Here is a 27,591-nt window from a genome sequence, read left to right as displayed (position 1 = left end):
AACGCCAAAAAGTGTATTTTGAATTGCATAGAGGACAGTGCAAGCAGGATTAGCCTTAAAAGATCAAAAGCTAGAGACAAACCAAATATCATGTCTTTAAGGTCATCACTGACTTAAACTATTAAGTGTATGGTGTTAGCTGGCAGTATTTTCCAGATAACTGGCAGTGGCTGTTAGGAAAGTAAAAGGCTTCTCTGCCTCTGTCGTGTTGCTCTTCTCCAGAGGGACCTTGCAAAGGTGAACAAAGCTGGCTTTTTAAAGTAACACACATTTTAAGGAATAATGGGGAAACCTCTGCTGTGGCACTTATGTCTTGTGACTAGGTTGATGTATAGGTAGGTATTAATCAGCCTGATAAGATATGTCCTTGAATGAGGGTAGAAATGTGACGGGTGCCACAAGCAGCTGCCTTGAGAAATACCCGGTCCCTGGTGAGGATGGGGCAGAGGGCGCTGGAGAGGATCAGCAGCTTCACTGCAAGAAAAGCAGCTGAACAGCCTTTCAAAAGGACTCCTTTCCATCAACTAGTCCATGACATAAGGTGCATTTGGACATGGGTTGGATCCTGCAGTTTGGATACAGTTGTGCTTGAGAGAATGTGTGGAAGTGTTTACAAAAAAATAAAATTAAATTGCAAACCAAAACAATGCAACACTAGTTTGTAAGTTGAGCTGCTTCTTTTTCTTATGTGAACAGTTTTTAAAGTTTCATAAGTACCTGTGTGTAACACAGTGCTTTTTTTTAACACTGATGTTGAAGTGGTACTTTGGAATGAATGCCATTTGTCCTCAGTAGAAAAAGAGAAACAAATGACAACTTGTTTTTTTGAATTCTCTGTACCTGAGTAAACTAAAATTTATGCTACAAAGGAGGGTGTTCATGTTTCAGAAGTAGAAGCTGTCCTTTCAGCCCTAGCTGTCAACAAATAGTAATTGCAGTAACTTACTGGCTCCTCCCTGTAGATCTCTTATCTAATCTTGCTATTATAGATCTAGATCTAGGTAACAAATTGGTGGCTTTGAAATATCTTCACTAAAAAGTTGTTGGGGTTTTTTTGAGTCTTGCTGACAATTTTATGTTTACTAGGCATGTGTTAGCTGATCCTTTATTATCTTTAAAATTAGGTGGAAGAATAAAGGGGCATTTTATTCCTTAGATCAGATTTTTCTCCTTCATTCAAATCCAAGGACAGTGTCTGTAAGCTCTTCTAGACTGTAGCAGTTGACTTTTGCGCATGGCGTAGCACCATCGTTTTGTGGGTGTTTTTTTTTTAAAGTCTGGGGAATAGTTCTTAAAGAGCTACTTTTGCCAGTAAATTTCTGATGACAGGCAATTCTAAAGCTGTTTTAAAATGCATGTGATTGTCAGCTGGGGCAGCAAAAAGTCTTTTAAAGATGATAGAGATTATGGGGCACTGTGTAAATTCTGTGTGGAACCACACGATCATGTATTTTGGCTCTGAAATATATTTCTACATAGAGCTTCTTCCCCCCGGCAACTGATCTTTTGCTACATAAGTAATCCTTGCCTGAGCTCTTCAGGTACCCACAGTCATAAAACTGCTGTTGTCTCTGCTCTCAGATGCTCTGGTATGGCTAGGTTGAGGAATCGTGTCTATTCCTGCTATACTGCTGCGATTTAAATTTGGGAAGATAAGTGACTCGGCATCTACCTGTATAGCGTAATACACAGGGCAAAGGATGCAGGGCTGATTTCGGAAGGCAGTTAAGTATCTCCAGGGGAACTTGGTTGAGAAGATGGGCCCTCCAAGTATATGTGCCAAATGTAAGCTGGCATCCAGTCATCTGATGAATGAACACCAAAGCTCTTTAGCAAGCCTGCGCTGTTCATCAAAAAGCAAGTTTACTTGGTTCAGGGGTAGTAGTACAAGGTGGTTATTTGTTCAGCTCAAATGATTGTGCGTATTGGGAATGGGAAATTCAAGGTTCAGGCCTTGGATGTTCCATTGCTTTTAACTTTCATAATTTGACCTATGCAAGTTATTGTTACTGTATTTCTTACTCTACAAAAAACCCCACAGGTTAACATAGCCTACTATTATAAACAGGTTTTCAGGTTTTAAATATTCTAATTCATCATTTTTGTATTGAAACACACAAATCAACAAGATTTACTTACTTTGGTTATGTGCATTGCTTTTGAGTGTCACTTTCAAGTTTTGAAGACAGACCTGCGTGTAGGACAAATAATGAGCTAGTGGTTTTTTCCATGGTCATCTTCTTTGGCATACTGTAGGATAATTTCTAACATTATGTAGAGGAACAGAAGCTAGGAACTTACTGTAGGATAATTTCTAACATTATGTAGAGGAACAGAAGCTAGGAACTTACTTACAAAGGTATCTTTATTTTTGTAGTATTTGGAACTTGCTTGAGTTTGAACACCTTGTTTGTATGGTTTGGGACATTGGCATGTCATCAAAGCTGACATTTAAGAGAAGCGAGCCTAATTGATATTAGTGATTTTTAAAAAAATAGTCTTTGTAATCAAGGCAACTTTTCTTTCCAGATGTTCTAGTTGCTTAAAGGTTACTTAAGTGAAGTGACTAACCTGTGCTTGGCTAATAATCTGCTATGTATCTTGTGGCTGGGTTAGTGTTAGCCAGCAGCCCTTGTTTAAGGTGGTGGGGTGTCTGTGGCAGGGGGCCTCCAGGAGAGGATGGAGTCTTCTGAGTAAGAACTGAATGGGATGGATGGGGAGGAGAAGGGACGGTGGCACGCCTGGCTCCCTGCCCCAGCATTAGTGGATGAGAGCAGGTGGAATGTAACCTCTTCTGTGGTGTGGCTTCAAGCACCTCTTACCTGACCTTCTGAAGAGTGCTGGGAAAATCAGTGATGTATCTTCAGCTTCTCTGCCTAAAAAAGCGTTTTGTCTTCTGGAGCGGAAGAGAAGATTAGGGAGGTCTTATTGAGGGATGTGAGATCCTATCACTAAAACACAGGCTTGGAAAACAGCTGATCTTAAGTTTGTTAATGAAGGGGTGATGACTGATGGCCTGTTTAAAATACATATTAAAATGTATGTATGTTATGTGTGTGTATATAGCTACATGTGTATACGCGCAATCAATGCATATTTGTATGTATTTATAAACATTAAAAAAAGAGAGCAGGGAGGAGGTAAGTTCCAGGGAGAAAGAAAAGCTATTTCATCTGAAAAGGAGATGAAGACGACTTGCCATTATTAAATCAAAGCTGTGGGTTAGAATTGCATCTCCTACCATCCATAGAGCACAGGTATTGTACTGGAACAATGAAACACAAAATTTCCACCTAAATTAGTTTATCATGGGGTTTTATGGATGGGGCTATATGTCAGTATCTGTAATGCAGAGGTCTGGATTTAAAATTCAGCTTGTTTTCAACTTTTTTTTTACTGTATTTGCTGCAATTTAATTTGACCTGATGTTCTATAGATGGAGTAAGTAAAAACAGTCTCTGAACTTAAAACTGTCTTTTCTTAACTGTTACTTGTTTGGCTTTTCTGCTATGTGTGTAGCTACTGAAACTGTAGGAGGATTGGCAAAATCTTGGTTTGTATTTACATTTAACAACCAAACTCTTCTCTGTATGCTTGCAAGTTATATGATGGGGTTTCAAGCTTAGGAAAGTCAATGTTGTCTTTGCTGGGTTTTTAACAGAATATTGCCTCTGGGGCAACATAAACAAGGCTTTTTAATTTGAATCCTGGATTTGAGGCTACCTCTGCTGCACCTGCTACCCTATGCAGTGATTTTAATAACCTCTGTTGAAGGGCAAGCTTCTTATTTTTGATTACCTCCCGTTCATTTGAAAGGCAAGGTTGCTTTCCCAGGGTGCTTGCCAAAGGTCTAGTGAGTAATGGATTTTTGACAGTGTTTTGCATCAGGGAAGTACTTGCGTGGCAGTTTTCTGGTTGACCTCTAGTTTTAGGTAGACCATGTTCTCTGAGGCTTCATTGGATACGCCTGTAACTCTAGAGAGGGCTGAGATACAGGAGAAAAGACAAAGGCTTGCAGTACTGTATTTCTTGCCTGCGTTTTTGAGTCTGAATTTCATTACTCTTTAAAGTTAAATGGACTTAAACATTCTTTCAGTATTGGATGTTAAATGAGAAAAGGCAGTAGAGGTCAGGGACAAGAAAATACAACATTTTAGACATTGAAAAACATGGTAAGGCTTTAAAGACATTTTTGCTCCCCCCTCCATGTGCATTTTGATAAGCCAAATATGCAGTGTATCTACCAAGTAATTAGTGAGAAACATAAGAGGAAAAAGCCTGTATTTCAACAGGGCTGAATCTGTGTCTAATATTGAAGCATCACTTTATCAACAGCATTGTTAGATTAATACGTGATGACAGTGCACTTCATAGTGCTTGGGGTCCCAATAAAAAACAGTTCAGATCTTCATTTGTTTCCCAACTGAGAGTGTTAGCATGACTTTAACCAGCAAGAAAATAAAGGAATTTAGTCTAATGCCATAATCTAAATCTGTTTTTTAATGTCTACAACATATTTTTTTTTGAATTATCTTACTCTGTGCTAATATGAACTACAAAATATAAAAAATAATGGGAATGTTAACTGTATGGATTTTGTGTATAGTAGATCTCATTAATAGAATGAGGTTTATCAGCACCTTAATACTACATGGCTTAGGTCAGCCAACACCAGTGTATCTAGGGAAGGCAAGATATAAGCTTACGGAGACTTTACAAATACTCTTTTCTGCTTCATTTTTAGAAGTTTCAGTTTGAGTTCAGATGGCAGAATAAATGGAGAGGAGGGGAAGGACCAGAAAAAATACGTTTAGTTAAGAGTTTGCAACAGAGAGGAGGTTGGTGACAGACAGCAACTTGTACCCCAGGAAGGAGAACAATTAACATGCAGTTAATCCAGAGGGAAATGGTGGGGTGGGGAAGGATCTTGTCCTGGTGGGGAGCAGTGTGGCTGCTGTTAATTGAACTGACTGAGCCTGATGATATGAAAAGCAACAAATCCTGGTAAAATGGGACGAGTGTGTTTGCCTCATGGCCATTGCTTTTACAAGGCTAGAATTTAGTTAGTGGAAAAATAACCTTCAGAGCGTGACATACACGCTAGCTGATGCGGAGATGTTTGGCTGAGCCAGCAGGAGGCAGCTGGATGTGTCGAGTCAGGGAGGTGCGAGCCATCCTCTGCTCCATGCGGTCGGGTGGTGTCCCATGTCCTTTGCTTGTTAGAGCAAGTAAAAAACAAAAAAGTGCTATTTTTGTAAACTGACTGTCAAATTTGTGACAAATAAATACGAACAGCATACTTTGCCTAAAGCGATGGGGTTTCTCTGGGTTTGCTGTAGACTGACATGTTATAAAATAGCTTTCAGATTATATGGTAGGACCCTGTTTGTTCAGTGATAGTAAAGGTTGTATGATGGCATCTGTATGACCTTTAACTGCCTGTGTGAAGTGTTGCTTTTTGGTAAAACTTGAAATGAGGTTTAAAATGTATTAATACAGGATTTAAATATTTCATATGAGAGAGGTACTATTTAGAATATGCCAGAAAAGATTAGGATACAAATAAAAATGGTCTGTGTACCTTTCTGTTTATTTATCAGGGAGTATCTGCTTTCTAAAGATCACTTCATGTGGCTTCTTATTTATTTATTTTGAAATAGATCTGGTTTTGTCTACTCTGAGCAGCATTTTGTAGTAGAAGTTGGATAGTATGCCTGTGCTCTCCATTGGGGAATGGTGGTTTGCAACCATATTCAAAGAACAGACATTTGTGCTATTACACATTTGAATCGAGCAGCTGAACAGGGAAAGCTTCGGATATTAAACCCGGTTATGTTTGTATTTGGGTACTTTGTTTATCTGAAACAAAGCTCAGTATTAGGCACCACTGGTTACTGCCAGCTGGGTCCTCACTCTATAGTCACAGCTGTGCATTTAGCATCTAAGCCTGCTAAGAATAGCTAATTAGAAAATCAAACAGAACAAAGCTCACATAGTAGGGTTGGCACAATAGCATTCCTGTCTGAGAATGGTAAAAAGATTTATTTTATTTTTATTCCTCCCTCTCCCCCCCTCGCGCCTATAGTACAGCATCAATCAATAAGTGCTTATTCTCCCTATGCAAGCCCAGGGAGAACTTGGGTAAAAGACCAGGAGATACTCAAAAACCTTCACTCTACAGTAACGTAGCTGTTGACAAGGTTGTAATGTCTGCTCCTGTGCAAAGCTCTGACTGCAGTGACTATCGCCCACATTGACAAAGGAGAAGCCTGCTTAGGCAGCCTGCGAACAGTGTATGTGACAAACTCAAGGCAGCGTTCTAAAAGCAAGCGTGCGATTTCTGAGAGGGGTGAAATGGCCAAGAGGCCAGTTGGCTTCCATGTGAAAGCTCCCTGCCTAGGGAAGGGAGGGAATAGTAGCTGTCTGACAGTCTTTGCTTGGTCTGTGAAAGTGATGGACCTCTGAGACCTGTAAGTGCGTTTAATTAGCGCTTATTAAAAGGTTTTAGAAACACATCTAGTGTGGAATACGGTTGAAGATGAATCGGTACCTCCACTGGGACTCAGTGTGCCAGGATCAGTCAGTCGACGTAAGTGAAACTAGATATATGAATGAACAGGTAGAGAGCTTCAAAAGAATGTTTATCATTTCAATTTTATACTCTTCTACAAATTTACCCAAAGAATATGCACTTGCACAGAACGTAACGTGCAAAACAGGCGGAGGCCTGACAGTTGCCACAGTGTTGTAAGCATTACATACCTTAGCATGCATTGATTTTTATTTTTATTTAAAAATCACTTAAGTGGAAATGGTAATTAATGTATGTATTAGATGATGTATTGTTGGGAATGTGTATATAAAGCTATAACTGGATGAAAACAAAAATTCAGTTAGAAAATGTAGTTCACAATTCAGTTCAGAAACTGAACATATACTATAGTAGACTTGACAGGTTGTGTGTCTTTCACATGGGCTAACCTCATCTGCGGTCATACTGTGCCTGGTGAGGAGATGGGGTGGGCAAGAAGACAGTGATGGATCTAGCTGTAGGTGCTCAGATTTATCCTCTGGATGAGCCTCTCCACTGGCGGCTGAGACAGCCTGGAGAAAACAGCCTCCCTCCCTCAAGTCACTTTTGCAAATACCTCACCAATCCCAGACTTTTCAGCTATGTTTAAGTGTCTTAAAATTTCTGGAAAATCACGGTATGTGCCTACGTGTCCAGCTTAATCTTTCATTAATGTCGGCTTGTTTTCAGTGTGAACTTATAAAGAAGAATAATTACATTTTTAATGCTTTAACTATAAGCAATGAGAGTGCCTCATCTACGCTTTTTTTCAGAAATTCTGTTGAAGATTTTACTTCTATGTTCATCAAGGTTTGGGGGTTACAATTGAGGTTTGATTCCTCGTTTGGAAGGGGAAAGCCAGGTCTCTGTTTCTAAGATGCTGTTCAGTTTGTCAAGCTTGCAGGGTAGCCTCACCAAAGGAGCCTTGTCTGCTGGCTATGCTAGGACTTCAAGGCATTGAGGCAAGAGTTTTTCTTTCTACACAACAAAAACTGAAAATACTTTTATTTGGGGAAAGAAAAAAAAAAAGTGATCAGGTGCTCTGTTACAGCCACTGAAAGAGACCCATTTAAAGAAGTGCTTGCCTTTATGATGTATGTATAAAGTTTGAATTAACTGCAAAAGTCAGAGGTATTTCCTTCTCACTTCTGCGTTCAGTTGAAGTTTCAAGAATTTGAGGAAGGCTCAATAATGCAGCTCGTCATGTAATAACCCCCCGTCTCCCCAGACCTTTACTGCAGGTTTAGACCTCAAAAGTTGTAACTTCAAATATTAAGTATCCTTTTCTTACATTAAAAAAAAAATTGCGCTGAGTTTACAGTGAACCTAAACGTCATTAAACTGGGCAAAAGGAGATAGCTTTCCTGCTGTGAGTAAGGAGCTGTAAAATTCTGCCCAAACAGGGAACACCGCTTTTAATGAAGGCAACTCTAATGACTCATCCTGACTCAGAGCGTTTTCATATGGTGCGTAATTAGATCAGGAAGACAGAATGTGCCGGAGGTCAAAAGTGTAAGTGGATTTAAGCAAAAGAAAGGGGTGAGTTTAGAGGGGATTAGCCTAGGTGACTGTGATACTTTGTACCGTACAGTGTTGGAGTGGTGGTTTCATTGAGAACTAGGGCTAGTATGGCCTTAATGAATGGAAAGGAAGATGACTAAAGGCTGTATGGGCTAGATAAGCTGAAATTGTAGGCAAACAGAATTGTCTTGTGGCATCAGTGTTCAGGTTTTGTGAGAATCACTCAAAGCTTGTATTTTGCACTGTGTCCTGCATCACAGTCACTGCAGTGCCCTTCCTAAAGTACACATCGGGAATGTATGTGCACAAATTAAGTGATGTACAGAGCCATAATAATAATAATGATGAAGTATTTAGTCTGTTTGATGTGCCAAGATTGTAGCCTGCTTTTTATCTACTGTGAGTATCACTTCTATACCTTGTACGCCATGTAAAGAACAAAGAAAGTACGAGAAAATACTGAGCCTTTGTGCTGTGGCCCGGCTAATTGTACCAGGATGTTCAGGTCTGTCTTGCAACCAAAGACCTATGAATGCCACTCACTTGGATTTGGTTTCACTAGATCTTTGGTTTAGTGAGTCTGTACTAAAGTCAGGAGACATAAGAAGTTGTTAAAGGAACCTGAGAACAACAGACTCCTCCAGGTCACGAACTTAGGGAGCATTACAAGGAGGCAGTGTAAGTCCCACCTTCTTAATTTCCTGATTTTTATCTAACTCTTGCATTTTTAGGAATGCTTAGTGATCCCATTTAATTAAGGCTGTGTTATGCTAGGCATTACACAGGTGTATGCAAGGAGAACCTTTGTCCTGAGAAGTTTGCAGTTCATTTTCTGCAGCCCATGCACAGTACTGATCTCCAGCATCCCTCTGCGGGAGCAGATTGGAAAGGGGCTGCAGATCAGAAGGCAGGCAAGCCATTCCTCTTAGTGCCAGCATGAGGTAAAGCCTAAGTAAAATCAGGACTAATTTGATTTTTTTTTGGGGGGGGCGGGACCGGAACCTTCCAGTTGATGTCAAAATACAAGCTGAGTGGATCTTTCAGATCTTCTTGAGGTTGTCACAGGACAATTTTGACCCTGGTTGTGTGAGGAATCACAGTCATATTCTTTCTAATTTAGCATCCTAAAAGAAACCTAGAGGACAACTTCAAGTTCCTTTGCTTCTGATGTGCGTTGGCCAGGCATCATCCAGCTCTAGTCTGGAAGCCCATGGTAGCCATGTAGGCTGTTGTTCTCTCTGAGCCAAGTCCCTGCCTCTTGCACTTGTGTTAGTCATTATGTACCTGTTGGATCAGAGTTGGTTGGCACCTGAGCAACTCGCAGCCTGGCAAACCTCATGTCACTTGTCTCTTCCTTGTGTGGACCTGTCTGTAGGGGAAAAATGCTTGATTTCTGAAGTTAATTAAAATCTTTCTGCGCAAACCTCTGTTGCTTGGATCCCAGCTTGAGAGCTAGCGAGTGCGCGTTTGTGTGTTTCCGCACTTAGGAAGTGGGTCGGGAGGGGGAGCACTCAGATAATAATCTTCAGTTTATACAAAATGAAGCAGTTTGTATTCTGTTGATTTTTATTTTTTTATATAATCCCATTTGATATGGCAAACAAGTTCCATCTTTTTGAGTCTGATTGCAGCATCTTGTCTTACCTGTCAAGATTTTATGTTACGTTCCACTGAAGCAGTGGAATTACCTTTGAAGGGAAGGGTTACAAAGGTTTGGCTATGAAATCAGCCATAATAACGTGAAGCAGGTTGCTTTGCTATTGCACAACAATGGAATGCAAAAGCCTTTTTGTAGAGTGACTAATTCTGTGGTACATAGTAAATTTCCTTTCCTTTCCATTCCTTTCCCCCCCCTACGTAAAATTCTAAGTACTTAATAGCTATTTGTTGTTATACATGGGGATTTTTTGAATGCTATTTTAGAAATTCCACAGTAAGGAAATATTTTATACCTTCTCTATGTATACGTAATGATGTTTAATTCTTATTATGTGAATACATTGGAGTTGTGAAGTCTCACAGAATTTCTAATTAAGCACGGAGGAGCAGTAGCCTTGGGAGCCGTTCCTCAGCTAGAACAGACTGATCTCTAGCGGCAGAAACCACGTGTCTGACCAAGAATAAGTTATCACAGGTAGGACTTCCCAATGCTGAATGAGAAATATTTGAGCAGTAGTGGCAGCTATCCTGGTTTGGTCCTTATTAAAAAGCAAACATGCCTCCAGCTGGACTTTGTGCCACTGGTCACAACCATTAGAGCCCTGCAGTTTAGCCAGTTTCCAGTCCCACCTCACTGTCCTTTTGTGTAGCCAGGACCTCACTGGCTTGCCTGGGAGGCTGTGGTGGAAGGTAGTGCTGAAACCCTTAGGTTGAGGTAAATAAGATCCACTGCTCTAACCTTGTTCACTGAGCCAGTTTTCTCACTGTGGAAGGCTATCAGGTTGATCATGCTGACTTTTTCCTACATAAAGCCGTGCTGACTGCTTCATTCATGTTTTCCTTAATATGTGTGGCAATGACCTCCAGGATTATTTGCTTCATCACCTTCCAGGGATCAAGGTGAGGCTGAGCAGCCCATTCCCTGGATTCTTCTTCATCAAAATGCAAGCGACGCTTGGTTTTTTTGTATTTCTTTTTCTTTTTTTTTCTCCAGTCCACAGGAATCTCTTTAATTGCCCTGATCAAGAAGGGCCTTGCAGTGACATTGGCCAGCTCCTGGTGGCCTACTGGCACTTCTGAGTGCCTCTTATCAGGTCCCATATACTTGCGTGTGTCCAGTTCATTTAAAAGCAGCCTAGCCTGATCTTTTACTGAGGGTGGGTCTTCCTTGCTCCAGACTTTTCCTGTGGTCTGAGGTACCTGGGATTGGTACAGGCCAGCCTTACCAGTAAAGGCTGAGATGAAGAAACCATTAAGTACCTCAGCCTTTACCATATTTTTTTCTTTTTTACCAGGTCCCCTGTCCCATTCAGCAGTGGGCTTATGCTTCCCCTGGTCTTCCTTTTGCTGCTCGTGTACCTCGCTGCCCTTCATGTACCTTACCAGATTCAGCTGCAAATAGGCTTTGGCTTTCCAAACCCCATCCCCGCAAGCTTAGGCGGTGTCTGTATATTCCCCTCAGCCCACATATCCCTTTTACTACCTCCGGTATGCTTCCTTTTTACATCTGAGTCTTGCCTTGTCCTTTTTTTATTCTCCTCCCTTAATTTCCTCCTCATCAGCATGGACCGTGCTTGAGCTTGGAGGAGGTGATGCTTGAAAATCAGTCAGCTCTCCTGAACCCCTCTCCTCTCGAGGGGATCCCATGGGATTTTTTTTGAAGCAGGTCTCTGGAGAGGTCCAGGTTGGTTCAAGTTTAGGAGATGCTGCTGTTGTCTTCCTTGTCCTCAGTATCCTGAAGTCTCCCATCTCATGGTTGCTGCAGCCAAGTCTGCCCCTGAGCTTTGCATCCCAGACAAGGTCTTCCTTGTTTGTATGTATGAAGTCCAGCAGAGTGTCTCCCCTGGTTGGTTTCTTGAGCACCGGTGTCATGGAGACGTCATCAATAAGGCACTCCAGAAACCTCCAGGTTTCTGCCCATGCAGCAGGTAACAGGGTGGGTGAGTGTCCTAGGAAGACGAAGGCCTGTGAATGTTGGGCTTCTTCCAGCTGTTGGAAGAAAACCACCTTGTAACAGGTGACTTCAGCTCTCAGAATACAACTTGGTCGAATGTCACAAATGGGCAGAGAGCTGTCTTTTACAGCACGGTACTTGATTGCTTTTCAGAGTGGTTTGTCCTAGAGCCCAGAAAAGGTTATTTTCTATTTAGCTTTAAACAACAGACAGGAAATGGTTCAAGATGTAACTAGTTGAACCACTAAGTAAAAGTGACTATAATATAATTACATTTGCAGCATGCCTTAGGTTCTTAAGTAAAATTCAAGGGCAAACTCTAAATAAATCACAAAACCGCTTGGAAACTCTTGTGTCAGAAGTTCAGCCCATAATAAATAATTCAGCTTCGAGGCAGGTTGCAGACACTTCCCCTTCTTTCCCTTCTCCCCCCTCCCTCCTCAGACGTGGAAAAAAAAAAAAGGAAAAGTGCACTGGAAAAGGATGAAGACAAATGAAAGCGTGGATTTAAGTGAAGATGGAAATTCCTTTTTCACTGTGTGGCGGACAGGAGCGGACAACCCCTAGTGTAACATGCACGTCTTCATTATGCCTGCTGGTTTTTGTGGTAGCTTTTGTGGTTTTGTGCTCAGATATGATAGCACAGCATTACTCTGTTCCTGTCTGGCCTGCTGTTTGTTACCAGGACAAGAGGCACATTGTGAACAGGGCTCTCAATTTTCCTTTTGCTCGTTTCCTATTGCTGTGCTGGTGTTGAGCAGGCTTATGCTTGAATTTGGTGAGACCGGAATTACACCATATCTTGGAAAATAGTATTTTTTCCTTGGCACAGACGTATCTATATGTTGGTGGTATAACTTTTGAGTTTCTGCTGTCAACAGTTGCACTGGAAATAATTATAGTAATATCAGAGTAATTACAGGAGGGGAATGAGCTTAAGGATGCAAAGGGCTTTGGCCTTTGTTATAGTTGTGTAATACTGCTAACTTGCTGTGGAAGAGGCACACAGTTAGGCCTAAGATAAAGTATATAGGTCCAAGAAAGAGGGACATTCACCCTACAGATGCAGTATTGTTCCTTGCTCCATGAAATATTGGAGCGGTGGAAACTGCATGTGTTTTTTGAAGCTCTGGCTTCTTTCAAGTTGTGTTTATTTCTTTATAGAAATGAAAGAAAACCAACCCTTTTGAAGTACTCTCACTTTCTTTAAGGCTAGAAACCACACACTTAAGTCCCAGACTTCATTCATGCATTTCCTGTGCTCTAATTGCAGGCTAATACTATGAGGCAGATCTCTATATTTTGATGAGTTAAAATGTGTTAACTTGTGAATGCGTGTCAATGGATTAGTTAAGAAAGGACAAATTGTTTTATGAAAATGGTTGTTAATACAGAAGTTAAACCCAGAAGGATTTTGGTGTTGGTAGCCTGTAGTGTGAATTCTGAATCATTGAGTCATTGTACTTAATGATTTCTAAAATGTTTATGGCTTTGGAAACTTGGCTTGTGAAGTAACAGAGGGACCAACAACAGTTCTTCCTGAGCAATGTTTATTTGATCTATTTCTGTTGTTTACCTGTGCTTCTACAGTGCTCAATGTTAAATTTGCACTTTAACAGGATCTCCAAACGTGGGTGAATGGTGCTAACGAAAATGGCTTTGTCCTCGTCTCATTTGGAGCTGGAGTGAAATACCTGTCCGAAGATATAGCAAATAAATTAGCCCATGCTCTGGCGAGGCTGCCTCAGAGAGTTATTTGGAGGTAAGTGCAATGACAGAGGTACTCGGGGTGATTCCTGTTGTGCCATCTTGATGGAGAGTTGCAGAAGCTGGAATTGAGAGAGTCTGGGTGACACGGGGGACCTGACTGTTTTGAAAGATAGTTTTTGTGGAAATTTTGTAGTCCCCTGGTAAGAAGGAGGAGCAATAATTTTGTGGCGGAATAAGGCATAGGTTGTACTCCTATGCTGAGTTTATATCCTAGAAGGACTGGGGACAGTGAAAAGAGTCTTGAGGTTATAACACTTGTGACACAGTGTCATCATTTCTGATAAAGAAGCCACCCTGGGGAGCAAGAATGACATCCTGCTGATTTAATCCTAGGTTTTCTTTCTTCTTTATCTTTCTTTTTCCTCACTATTTTGGGCTTTCATAATTGTTCTTCTCACTTGTCTTTTGCTGTGAGAAATCAGAGGAAAAAAAATCTGCAGGAATAAAAATCAGTAATAAGCTTTCTCAGCTCTAAAACAGTCTTGAGTGGAGCTCTCAACTTACTGTGTAAAAATCCAAGAACTGTTTAGTCAGCTCTGCTTCATGTGGAGTGTCACTCTGGAATATAATTCGGAGAAGTTCATGTGAACCATTGGTTTCCAAATAATCAGTGTCACAATTTGACTGCTGTTCCTGCTGCGCTGTTGGAGTTGCATCAACAATCCGTGTAGTGTCCCGTTCCCCGCTATCTCTTAGGGACTGTTTTCGTTGCTGTGTGTAATTAGAATAGTGACCACCTACTAAGGAGCAGGAAAATGGAAACTCTTCAGACCATGGCACAGAACCTTTGGTAGTTATAGTAAAGATCTTGTCAGTTTGTTTGAGGAAGAGCTGTTGTATGTTTGTTTCTAATGAAGCCTGCCACGCTGCTTGGCTTGTAATTAATTATTAGTCCCAGTTGAGCTACTGCTTTTCTTTTGGTTTATCCTTTTATCGTGTTGTCCCTAGAATGTTTTTCTGTAGTAAGTATCCACTTTCTTTAATAAATAAATAAAATTTAATGGATTTTTCTTGGGGATAATGTTTTTAATGCAAAAGCAAGATTTTCAGTTGAAGCCTTCTTTTAAAATTTTCAACTTTCCACACTAGTATTTTGTTACCGGTGCGTTTTTGTTATGTTTGTTGTTTTATTCTAGTTTTGTTATGTGCAATCTATTATCTGCTGAATGTCCTTTTGGATAAGGGAGCTTACCTGCTGTTTCTTTCCACCATGGTTTGTGGAATGGGAAGATGTCCCTGAGACTAGGTCTAAGATGTGGTCTTTGGGAGAGCTGAGCTTTCAGTCACCCCAGTGGGAATTTAAGATCTGTAATTAAATACCTAAATATAAATTATATTGTTCTTCAGAACATTGACCTATGGTCTGTGTTGGACACAGGTGGTTTTTATACTAGATATTTCTGAAAATGGGAAAGGTAGTACAGCTTTGCAGTCTTATGTCACAATGCTAAATCAAGAAAATCTTTGTTGGTCTTTATACACTTCTGATTATAGAGTACTAGTTAGAGCCAAAACCTGTAACGTAGTTTATTTGCTTTTTGATAAGTTAGTATAAATAACATAGGCTTTTTCCAACATTTAGAAGTTAGTTGTAAAGATGTATGGCTTGCTTACTTGGGAATATGTGGGTGATTCTTTATGAAGTTACAGTTATAATTTTCTCTAACCAGAATATTTTTAAGTTGTATAGAGCTGTCAGAAAACAATTCTGTTCTCTAGTAGTCACTGGTAATTTTTCCCCTCTTTCTCTTCTGTTTAGAATATATTTAACTTTCTATATTAACTGCAAATAACATTAATATGTAAATCAGTTTGTACTTTGAGCCTGTATTTTATGGGCTGAACTTTTCCAGCAACCTCAGGTGAGCAAGCTGTTGCTATTGGGTTTCAGGCAGTTGAGCAATTAAGGAAAAAACCAAAACCCTTGTATTGTAGTCTGATCCCAAACTTTTCATCAGTAGCTTCTTGCCTCATAAGCTGAGTTGTCAGCCTTTCGCTTCCTGGTATTAGTAACTCCTTTTAAAATAAGACAGTGTTAATTATCAAGAGCTACAGGAAATGGGCCAACTGAAAGGGAATGCCTCGTGTTGATGGTAGGGATTATTATTTGTGTGCTGATGGGATGTTCTTGGTGGAGTTATTTGTCTAGAACCAGCCAGACTTTTCAGTAAAGCAGTGGACTCGGAGCTGTAGAGAGGGTATAAAATCTCCTGCCAGTCACAGCTGTAAGAGTTGTGTATGCTTTAAGAAGGGACTATGTTACCATTCTGTTAATAAAAAACATTGCACTTCAAGCCACATTGCAAGGAAACAGAGTGATCAAAACAAGAAGTTGCAAGTTATTGGCTATTTAGAGCATTTTGGTTGAGCCTGTTTTGTTTTCTTGCAATAGCGAGTAAACAGGATCCCCATGTAATTGGAGATCTGCTTAGGGCTCACGGGTTATTTCGGTTGATTCTCTGCTTTATTCATTTTGGATGTCTTGATAATTCAGCTTCAATTTGATTTTATTGTTTTAGGTTTTCAGGAAACAAACCAAGGAATTTAGGCAATAATACAAAGCTTATAGAATGGTTACCGCAAAACGACCTCCTTGGTGAGTATCTGTGTTGATCATATACCACTTATTCTCACTCGAGTTCAGGTTGCTCTTCCAACAATATTCTACTGAATTAGTGGTGATTATAAATCTAGGATAACTTCTTCAATGAAGTAGTAGAACAACAAGATAATTCATCAGAATTTCATGATGATGAAATCAAACACTTCTCTGATGTTAATTATCTTTCCCTGGTACTAAGGCCATTTCTTAAGTTAATTGTGTGGAGAAGGACATAGTTGTTCCAAAGACTGGCCTAATAAGTGGGGATTTTTTTTGGCAAACGTCTTATGTACCACAGGAGCTATACAGTTTGAGGAAAAAAATAATTATAAAAGATAAATAAGGAGGAGTTTTCTTGAATCTGCTATTTTAGGGAACCAATGACTGTAACTTAATTTCTTTGTTAAGAGAAAGCATGGTATGGTGTTCACTGGTCTCTTTATGGAAGAGTTATAAAACAGAGCATACAAAACTTGTTCACATTGCATCAAAACAAGTCTTAGGGGTCTGTACATACAGCTGTATACATACATTTATTGTTCTCCAAAGAAAGCTCTAAGAGAGCTTGGGCATGTGTTACAAGCTGATAATAAACTTTAACCTGAGGTACTCTGGATTCTCAGGTGTGGAGGTGAAACTGGGTATTCTTCCATTTTTTAGTAAAGACTATGTTAGAGTCAACGTATTTTATTTTTTTCCCTTCGTTTCCTGTCGAAGGGTAGCTGAATACATTGCCGATCTGAGGGGCCACAGAATATTTGTGGTTGTCTCTGGGATACTTAGGCATTTGTGTTCGCAAAACAGCTACGATGGGCGCTGATGAACGCGTTAAGCATGCGTGTGCATCAGTGTGTGCATGTTGGCTGGAGTATTTATTATAATGTGGTGATTAGGCAAATGACTTTTAAAGCAGGTAGATTTGTTTTGGTTACTAAATTGCTCTGAGGCAGTCTCATTTTTCCATTACATAAGGTTGTTATCATTATTGTCAGATTTTGCTAGCCTGAAGTAAGGCATGTGAAGCTTTAGAGAGAATGTAACCTCAGTTGTCCTCTTCATTAAATAGCTTGTATTTCATATGAATAATGAGGAAAAACGCTCTCTCCCTGGCTCATTTGTACTGCTAAACTGGTTAGTCACCACCTGCAGCTACTCAGGAGTAAACAATGTACATTAATTACTCCATTAATAATTTTGCACAACTCGTATATGTGAGAATTTTCTTTGCATTGGCTTTTCCTTCTCAGTGTCTAAGGAAATCACCTAATGCATGTGAAATTTCAGCAGCGTGGGTTTAAGGAAGAAAACTTCAGAAGAAATTGCGTTAATTTTTTGCCTTCCTGAATTGCAGCCATAGAAACATGGTGATGGATGTGTTGTATCCAGTTGCTTCAATAAATTTATATTGAGGAGATGTAAATGCTTTTTCTAATTGTCATGCCTCTTCTGTTTTCAGGTCACTCTAACATTAAAGCTTTCCTTAGTCACGGAGGCTTGAACAGCATTTTTGAAACCATGTACCATGGGGTCCCGGTGGTGGGGATTCCCCTTTTTGGAGACCATTACGATACTATGACTCGCGTGCAGGCCAAAGGCATGGGAATATTGTTGAACTGGAAGACCGTCACTGAGAGCGAATTGTACGAAGCCCTAGTAAAAGTTATTAATGATCCCAGGTATGGAATGAGCGGTTGTTTCTTGCTTTTATTTTAAGTTATTGTTATGAGATACATAGGCATACACTGAACCTTAGTGCGAGGGAAGATAACATACGTTGGGGTTTATTTGTGTGTACAGTTGGGGCAAGTCTTTGGATGGTTGTCCCATTTCACAAGATTACTTAATCAGGTTTCTGTGTAGGTGCGAAGCTTGTCGCTCAGCGTACCAAAACTAAATTGTCTCGTTTGCTTTTTGTGACAGTTGCCATGTGAAGGGCAGAAAGGTTATAGAAACAAACCTGTCCTGACTTATTCCCTGTTCCAGACCAATGTCTCTTCTGGTGTATCTTGATTACTCCGTATTTAGCACTCTGCCTGTTGTGCTGCCTACGGGGCCTGGAGCAAAATCCACCTGTCGGCCTGTAGGGCGGCATGTTTGGATTGTAGCTAAAAACATGGATGTATTCAAAAAGAGTGACTCTTTTCTGAAGTCCCATGATTTGATTTAAAAAACAAAAGTAACATTTTTCCTGTTCTGGCTGGTAATACCTCTCTTGGGGCCAGGAAGGTCTTCTTTGTTTCTTGCAATGACAATATTCTAAAAAATTTATGAGGACTCCAGTCTGTTCTTTGTAAACTTTTCTTGTTATTCAGGTGGAATAGGTAAAAGCCCATGAACTGGGTTTCATAACTCTCTCTAATTCCAGCTAATGGATTTGCTCAGAGATATTGAAGTGCATGGAGAGTCACTTCACAAGTTTGTTCTGAATCCATTTCTAACATTGGTGATGCTCAGACCATCTCCAGATGACAAATAACGACACGTTAGCTGGCAGTTTATGGTATCGAGCTAACTGTAGTTTTGGAGTACGGTGCTGACGATGCTTCTTGCTTTCATGGGAACAAAGTCTTTAAGCGACGCTTGCCTTGGGAAAGGAGAAACCTGCAAGGAGCGAGCAGCAAAACCGCAGCATTGGGGAATGTCACTAAAGAGATCCTGATAATATCAGTTGCATCACCTTTCCCTTGTGCAATTAGCCTTAGTCGAAAGGCAAGTCCTGCAGAAATAACCTGTTGACCCTGCAGCTGCGGTGAGGGGGAAGAGAAGAGATGCGACAGGATCGGCTGCTGGGGTTATGGCCCATTGAGAAAAACAAAAAGTTCTAGGCTGAACTCTGGACTGAAGCAGAAATAGTCTATTGCACAATAGAAAAAGGAGTTTCTTGCTTTGTTCTGTCTTTCTCTAGTAATTCAGTTGCACAATAACATGAGTGGTGTGTTAGATAGGGTATATTGCCGCTTTGCAGGAAGAAGGGCAAATGCATCTCGCTCAATAGGATTCGTTTTGGATTAGACAAGACTTGCCTCTGGCAGCAGGTTGGCTTGGCTCTTCATCGCTTTGCTGGAGGGTGGATTTCTGCCTTTACTCACACACGGGTCTGCTTTTCTAGTCATTCTTCATCAATGAGCTGTAAGGACTGATATAAAGACAGATTAACTGCTGTGTCTAGCCCTCTGCATGCTGGTGGTTGCGAGAATCCTGCGGTAATATGCTCTTTCATCCGAAGAGGCTGAAGTATATTTACGTGTTTGCAGGCTTGCATTGCTCAGACCGTTGATGATGATTTTTCCTCTCTTCCCTTGTCTGTCTTTTTCTTCCCCGCAGCTACCGGCAGCGGGCCCAGAGGCTGTCTGAGATTCACAAAGACCAACCTGGTCACCCCGTTAACCGGACTGTATACTGGATTAATTACATCCTCCGTCACAACGGAGCCCAACATCTACGTGCCGCTGTTTACAGCATCTCTTTATATCAGTATTTCTTACTGGATATTGCCTTTGTTGTACTAGTGGGTGCTGCCTTACTTTATTATATTTTGGCCAGGATAACAAAATTTATTCGCAAACAAAGCAAATATCTTTGGTCAAATGATGAACATAGCGCTGTTAATGGACATTACCAGAATGGGATACCAAATGGCAAGTATAGAAGAAATGGCCACATTAAGCATGAAAAAAAGGTGAAATGAGCCAACAGCCCCATGTAAAGTAGTAATGAATCAGATCAGTAATCGAATTTTATCGCTGTAACTTAGTCTAACAACTACTTAAAACCTCAATAAGCAGTTCTAACACTCCCCTTCAGTATGTAATATTATGTGACAAAATTCTACAGAACTAAGAAAAGTCTTTAAAAAAAAAAAGCAAGCACAACCTAAAATGGAAAATATTTTATTCTTAATACTGATGCAGAGAGATTATTTTGGCACGGAAGTTTTTAGAAGCCTTAATTCTCTAAAGTTATTCAATGACCGTATTTATGAATTTTCAGTTTTTAAAAGCTAGATGTGTGTGTCCCAAATGAGGAGAGGTTTCTTTTTATTTGCAGAGATTTTTTTCCTTTTATTTTTTTATTACTTTAATATATCCATCTTTTAGCTGAGAGAACTTTAGTGCTAGTTCTGTGTTTCCTTTGTTGAAGGTTCAACATGTTGTGTAAGAATGCTGTTTAAAAAAAATAATTTTTCCCCAGTCTTTGTGCAAGAAATAGGAAGCTGCGGACTGAGAACACAGACATTAAAAAAAAAATAATCTTAAAATAAGCACTGAAGACACATGGCAAAAATATATACTCGTTTTACCGGTAAGCTGCATGACTCTTCCGCTCACTACCAGCACTTTGGAGAAAAGGGTCTTGAGCAAGTCTACAATATGTCTTAACTTTTTAATTTATACGAAATTTTATTTGTTGCTTTTCTCTGCATATATAATTTATACCATGAAAATATTAGGGACTTCTGTTTCAGTTTAAAATATGGCTGTGTGAGAAGTAGATTTGCATAATTAAGAAAAATACATAAAACAAACAACAACAAAAGAAAATTTAGCCCTGTGCTTAATGCAGAATGTTTTGTAATGGCCCAGAGCTGTGTAGAATCAAACCGCTACTTGGGGGTTGTTTAAAAACCGAACAACCAATGCCCCCCCCCACACCCCAAAGTTGAATGTCTTTCCTATCAATTCTCTTTAAGTTCTTTCTAAGTCGCAATGTTGTAGATGTTCTCTTTCAATGGTTGTATCTGGAAAAAAAAAAACCAAAAAACCTTCTATTAGTCTGGGCCACGCAATCCATGTTTCGCATAGTTGCCAATAATGATTTCTCGGATGCGGGATGGCAAGCTGCTCCCCAGGTGGGTGCCCAGCCTTCCTCCCGAGGTGCGACGGGAGGCGTGGGGTGAAGCCTTGGTCACCCGAGCCGGGAGGTTTGCAGAGGTGGTCATCTCTTCCCCCACCTTCCTTGCCTTGCTACAGGCCCTCCCTGCAACAATCTCTTTCAATCATTGTCGCCGACATGGGACGCTGGCGGTGGTGTGCACCGAGGGCGGGGATGCAGGGCACTGGGCGTAAAATCATAACTGCCCTGCAGAACCAGAGTTGGCAACTATGACTTTATTTCCATGTCATTCTGTTTACTTGGAATTTGCACTACACATGTTGTGAGTGTATGCTTTATTTATTTGTAGTTTGAAAACCCATGCCTGAAAGAGAAAGGAAAGAAACCCATTTACCTGGTGTTGTTCACTAACATGGGAGGAGTTGTGATGATTGCAGGATGCTGAGATCATCTTCATACACAGTGATGCAATATTTCACTATCATTCCATCAGGAGCCTCTATCCTATAGCAATAAATAACAGTACAGATATGTTTCTAATATCCAGTACAGCTACTTGTACTGCTTTCTGAATACTTGAAGAAAATGGTATTATAAATAAGCCTATTAGCTATACCTTTTTACAATCTTGCAGTTTGTGGTGACTAAAGGAGCGCACAGAGGCGATGAATGGTGGGATGGTAATAAGACTTCGAGTGTATGAATGACTTGGTTTAAATGTTTTTTTTGGCATTGAAGAAGGTACAAAAGCACTGACCGGATGATTAAGCATAATTTAATCTCCACTGTGATAAAACTTAAGCAATAAACATGGATTTAATAGAGAAATTCTGTTGTTGGAAGTATATTTTCGTTCAAATGAATGCTGTTTATTTTAAAGTATCCAGTGTGTGTGAGTGTATATTGATGTGGATGCTTATTAGGATACACAAATTCTTTCTTCTCCGTATATACCATGATGCACAATACGTATTTGAAATGAAAAACTTCTGTATTTTGTGAATGTAGATCTCTTTCTGGTAGGAGCATTGAATCAATTGATAGGTGGAAAGCTTAACCAGATTTCTTGTTTTAGGGCAGTTTAAATTTTTTTAAGTTTATGTAAGGGTTCCTAGTAAAGTATTTTTCCTCTGTGTGTTGTTATACCCACTTCTTAGAAAGCAAAGCTAAAAGTTTTTTCACAGTGGTTTTAGAGGAGATGATTGATTTCTGAATAGTCTCTGCAGACGTAAACATGCTGCAATTCAGTTGCAAAAAGAGGAAGTTGCTGCATTATTCATTGTGTTACCAAACTTCTAGATGGGTCTGACCCGCCTAATCTATAGAAATAACTCGTGTGTTCAAAGTTACTTTCTTGTAAGTTCAAATGTGATCTGATACTGTAGTTATTTTTCATTTCAGCTCCCTGCAGTGATAGAGGAACCTGTCTTAGAGGAAGTGGTTGGATAATATGGTGAGGGGGGACTGTTTCCACAAAACATGTCTGACAGAAGGAGAGTAAAATTGGTGTAAAATTAGTCACTACTTAGCTATTCCTGGGGCAGGTGTGCAGAAGTCCTGAGGCAGCATAGCTGTGTAACCTGCAGCACTTGTGCAGCTTTAAATGGGCTTCGCTGCTCTCCCAAATATGTGCATAAAAAAAAGGTAATTGGAGCAAGCTAGATAGTTTTGCCCACAGATTAGCTTTTATCAGACAAGAAAAAACCACAATTAGTATAGAGGACATGTGCCACTTGAATAAAGACTTTCAAAGAAGCTTGAGACACTTGGGCACCCGCCATGGGTTTTGGTGTTCTGGTTTCCTTTGAACAGCAAAATGATTCAGGAAGAAAGACATAAGAACAAGACATTTTAATTATCACCTATAGAAATAGGTTCTGGAGGTGGTTGTCAAGTATTCAGATTTTAAGGAAATCAATGAGTGTGCTAGCAGTTTTTTCTTACTCCCCACATCAGTTGCAAAAGCAGGTTTTTAGTACTGTTCTGTGCTAATCTCTCTGTGATGTTCTTGAAAGATACCACTTTGCATGAAGTTGCTCACATTCTGATTTTATTCTGTGGTATGGTAAGTATGTACTATTTGCTTCAGTTTGAGCTGCACAACTGTAGGGAAGCAAGACAATTAAAATACTGGTGTGTGCGTGCATAAGTTTAAGAAAAGTTTTAGCCCAGTTCTTTCCAGGGTGCTGTGTTTTCCCCCTTAATTTGTATGGGTATCTATAAGTGGGTTTATTTGTATGTGAAATCTAATGTGTGCATCTGTATTAATAAGAAACAGAAGGAGGCCATTTGGTTCCTTCTGAAGCTGAGTCATGATTCATTTGCTTTGGTGATTTTTCAGAAGGCATCTGCGCTTTTAATAAGCTTTTGGGGGTTTTTGGGTGTCTTGACAAATGATTTGATTCTTCCTTGCTGTACAACACTAAGATGGCTGGTGGCCAGCAAATGAGAGGTGTGATTCTTCTTTCAAGTGACATAATTTTCGACATAAAGATATTGTAGTTTATTTGCAATGAGATCACATAACTTTTTTTTTCCCTTTGAGATGTGTTTCTGTTTTGAGGGTTGGGGGAAATGTGTGTTTAAAGATGGATATAACAAATCCGATATTATACAAGAACTTGCCTGTGGTGTTTTAGCCTGTGTATTGGGGTAAACGGCGCACATGCTTGCACAAAATGGGCTGTAGTACTAACAAATACTTTCATTTGTGATTCCCTCAAATGGTAATACTCTCTGATTTCCAGGAAAGAAGACAACACCTCTAATGTGAAGGTTCAATTACGTAAATATGAGAGAAGAGGCTCTGAAGTTGTGTTGCTGCTCTTCATATTAAAGGTTGAGGTGTGTTACAGAACAAAGGTGAAAGCTGCCTATTGCATTTGGGTTTTGAAGAATGGTGTTCAGGTTGTATTTTTAACAGTTCCTAAGCAGGATGAAGGATCTTGTTGAGGAGAAGGGAGGAGGAGGACTTTTTCTCAGAGAGATTTTGTGCTTACCTTCTGTGAATTTTTATTACCCATCTGTAAAGAAAACCAAGTAATATATTTATTCTTTTATTCTGGTCCAGCAGTACGGGTAGGATAGAGGTAGCTATAGTCAGGAAGACCATAACTCGTTTCCTTCATTTAGATAACTATAACATTTTACTCAGGAAGTGCAGAAAAACCCCAACCAAAACCAACAACAACCCCCCCAGCGCTCCCCCAGGTATATTTTGGTACACGTTCTAAATCTGCACTGTGGATAACAACAGGAAAACTTCTCTCTTTGCCATGGCAAGCAAATGTTCCTGTGTTTCAAGATGAAGAATCTAGCAGTGATTGGTGTTGGTGCTCAGCCAGCATTGAAGTCGGCCAGATTGTTGAAGAGATGTTAAAAAGACGTATTTAAAAATACATGTGTAGCTCCAGGCTGCGTACTGAATCATGATACCAAGTCTGAGGTTTTTACTCGCCTGTTTGATCAATACTGTTTATCATGCATTGAAGAGAGAAGACAGTTTTAAAAGAAACTGAATTAATCTTCTGAGTCAGCCTTCTGCCATTGTTTGGTAAATACCACGGACCAGTTGAAACTTATTTATCCTAATGAAAATGATGCCTTTCAGTGGTATAAAACTGAGTTATCTAGAGCGGGGGGTACGTTTGCTCTTTTAAACAAAAACCAACCAATGCTAAATTTTATTTCATTGTAAAATAGCAAAAATAGGAGCGGGTAATGCTCCTATTGTCTCGGGCTTCTCAGTGACTCTAATGAAACAAAAAATTGGTTAGAAAAAATTGTATTTCACAGATGTTGAGGGGACGGAAGATTGACCAATAGTTAGGGGAATCACAAAGTATTTGCTGGAGGTCTTCAGATATTCCTTGTGGCTTAGAGGATACATTAGGTTTATATTATTTAGGTATTATATAGGAGTTAGAAAAATGGAGAGATGAGGAATACCAAAACTTCCTTGGGATGTCATTGTGAGCCAATTCAGGAATTCTTCCATATGAACAGTGCTTTGCATTTCAGCATAAATTGGGGAAATGTGGATTGAAGGATGTCTTGATGAAAGTGTGTCAAATTGGTGTTTGAAGCACAAACAGCAGCCTTCAGTGAGACTAGAAGCACTGTCATGAAAGTACTGGTCTGTGAAAAATGTAGACAAAAGCATCAGCTTACAAACAGTGTAATTGCACTGCGTGGAGCATTAATTGGCTTTTTAATGTTAGTATGATTATATGTTAATGAAATCATTGTATGTCCAGGTGTAAGAACTGAGGCTGGTGAGGAGTGATTGCTAAAGTGAGAAACAATATTGATAATAACTTTCAGATGGGCATGAAGATTTTTGGCATTCAAGTAGTTTAATGCACACCCAGTGGTATTTTTAAACCAGATGTTTTTCATGTGTCTGCCCAGGTGCTTGGGGCCCTCTTCATAATACTTGGTTTATGATGCCGTAGTCAAGTTTTAAAATGAGCGTTCATGTAGTATCTTCACCCCATTGTTAAGATTTGTCTGATTCTTTCATTGAAGGTGTCCTGCTGTATATTGAGTCTGCTGCATGAATGTCACCTTAAATTTTATGATTCGCCTCAAAGTCTGCATTGGGTATCTCATTTATACAGGATATGGTCAACATTCAGCAGTCCTAACGTTGAGTCCTTCAGTCCTCAGTCCTTCTTCCCAGTACTGCGCTGTCTCACCATGTCACAGGAACAACTAAAAAACCCCTTTTATCAAAGTTCTGCCTTCTTCGGGGCATTTTTCTAGAGCAGATTTGGAGACCTGTCACTGATACAGTGGTTGATAGAGAAGAAATAATTTTGGATGCTGGTCTACCAGATGGTTTTTGCATAAGGGTACTGACATCAATTAACATGTGCAGATGTGTGATCGTCTGCTTTGGCAGGCTTAGATTCTCTTGCAGATAAACAGTTTAAACTGGCTTTATGATGTTGCTGCTTGCAGTTTTCCATGAATGTTACTAAAACAGTTTTAAAAGCTGAGATACCTATCCGGGCAAACCCTCGGGAGCGAATGTCCCAGCCACGCTGCAGTTGTAGTTGTAGGTGTGGGATTCCTGGGGCCATCTTCCTTTTACTTTTCCGGATGGGGACAGAGAACTTTGTCAAAATTCATTATATGTTAAGATGATCGCAAAAAAAATGCATATAGATATTTTTATTCCAAACTAAAAGACTGAAATACATCTCAGATTGGTACATCTCTGTACCAATAGTGATGACACTGGAGACGGAGTTACTCTGGTGTGCGTCATCTTGTTTTACTTGTGGTTGATTACTGTGTGACAACCTGAATTTTACCAGAGTTTTGTGTAATTCATTATCTGAGTTCCACGGAAATAAACATTTTACTACATTCCTGCATATTTAAGAATCACCTAGGACAAACTAAAGGTCAAAATTTTAATTTATTACTTATGTTTCTAGTCTTTGTTTTGAAAAAACAAAATCTTGCCAGATCTCATAAAGCTGTGAGGTTACTTTTAGGGACTGTCTGGACTGCCCAACTTAAGAATGACATGGACCTGTTCGAGCAGGTCCAGAGGAAGCCACAAAGATGATCAGAGGGCTGGAGCCCCTCTGCTGTGAGGTCAGGCTGAGAGAGTTAGGGTGGTTCAGCCTGGAGAAGAGAAGGCTCCGGGGAGATCTTAGAGCCCCTTCCAGTCCCTAAAGGGGCTCCAGGAGAGCTGGGGAGGGACTCTTGATTAGGGAGGGGAGACATAGGATGAGGGGGAATGGCTTTAAACTGAAGGAGGGGAGAATTAGATGAGGCATTAGGAAGAGATTATTTCCTGTGAGGGTGGTGAGGCACTTGCCCAGGGCTGTCCCATCCCGGAGGTGTTGAAGGCCAGGTTGGTCAGGGCTTGGAGCAACCTGGGCTGGTGGGACGTGTCCCTGCCCATGGGAGTTGGAATGGGATGATATTTAAGGTCCCTTCCAACCCAAACCAGTCTAGGATTCTATGACTGTGAGGTAATGTAGCTAAATACATAGGTACAGATAGTTTCCTTTATAGAAAAATCTTTTACCATGGAAAAACAAATCAGTGAAGCTGAAATTAGGAAACCATGGAGGGGTGGGGGTGAAAATGAAATGTTTTTGAAAATGGGAATAATTCCTTGTCCCACTTTGCCTGTTGCAGCTTCGCACTAACCGGGCGTGCAGTGTAATAATCCTTGTCCCACTTTGCCTGTTGCAGCTTTGCACTAACCGGGCATGCAGTGTAATAACTTGGGAGAGACCCAACCAGCATTTTCTGTGTTTATCTGTGCTGGGGTTACAAGAAAATGCGGAATTATATCAGTTCAAAACCAGAAGGGGCAAAGGTGATGGTCTTCCACTAGATCAGGTTGCTCAGAGCCCCGTCCTGGGGCCTCAGGGCCCCAGCCTGGCCTTGAGCACTTCCAGAATGGTGTGGGTTGGAAGGGACAACCCCTTGTTGTTGTAGATGCCCCAATGTTGCAGATACGTGGTGAACATGCAAGATTATATTCTGGCTGAGGTTAAAAGGTTGCAGAGCGTCATTATCCGCTCAAGATGCGAGGGAAAGAAATAGCTAACCACAACTGGGAAGCAAGTTTTCCCCTTAGTTATTGCACAGCTTTGTCCTTTTCCCTCGTGTCTCTGATATCGTTTTCCTGGAGACAAATTGCTAGCCTTGGTT

General features: G+C 40.3%; 1 protein-coding gene across 1 annotated transcript in view; it reads left to right on the top strand.

Annotated features, from left to right (window-relative positions):
• The window catches only part of UGT8 (UDP glycosyltransferase 8), a 25,949-nt gene extending 5,336 nt beyond the window's left edge, over positions 1-20,613 (top strand). The window contains exons 2-5 of the mRNA XM_009895420.1: positions 13,325-13,467; positions 15,995-16,071; positions 17,534-17,753; positions 19,402-20,613. Of these exons, the coding sequence (XP_009893722.1) occupies positions 13,325-13,467; positions 15,995-16,071; positions 17,534-17,753; positions 19,402-19,765 (804 nt within the window). The 3' untranslated portion in view covers positions 19,766-20,613. The remainder of the gene's footprint in view (positions 1-13,324; positions 13,468-15,994; positions 16,072-17,533; positions 17,754-19,401) is intronic.
• Positions 20,614-27,591: the final 6,978 nt, after the last annotated feature.

The sequence above is a fragment of the Charadrius vociferus genome, unplaced genomic scaffold, assembly GCF_000708025.1.
Source record: "Charadrius vociferus isolate BGI_N301 unplaced genomic scaffold, ASM70802v2 scaffold1151, whole genome shotgun sequence".
In the NCBI taxonomy this organism is placed as follows: domain Eukaryota; kingdom Metazoa; phylum Chordata; class Aves; order Charadriiformes; family Charadriidae; genus Charadrius; species Charadrius vociferus.
The sequence above is the reverse complement of the archived record's forward strand: the minus strand, read 5'-3'. Positions and strand labels throughout refer to the sequence as shown.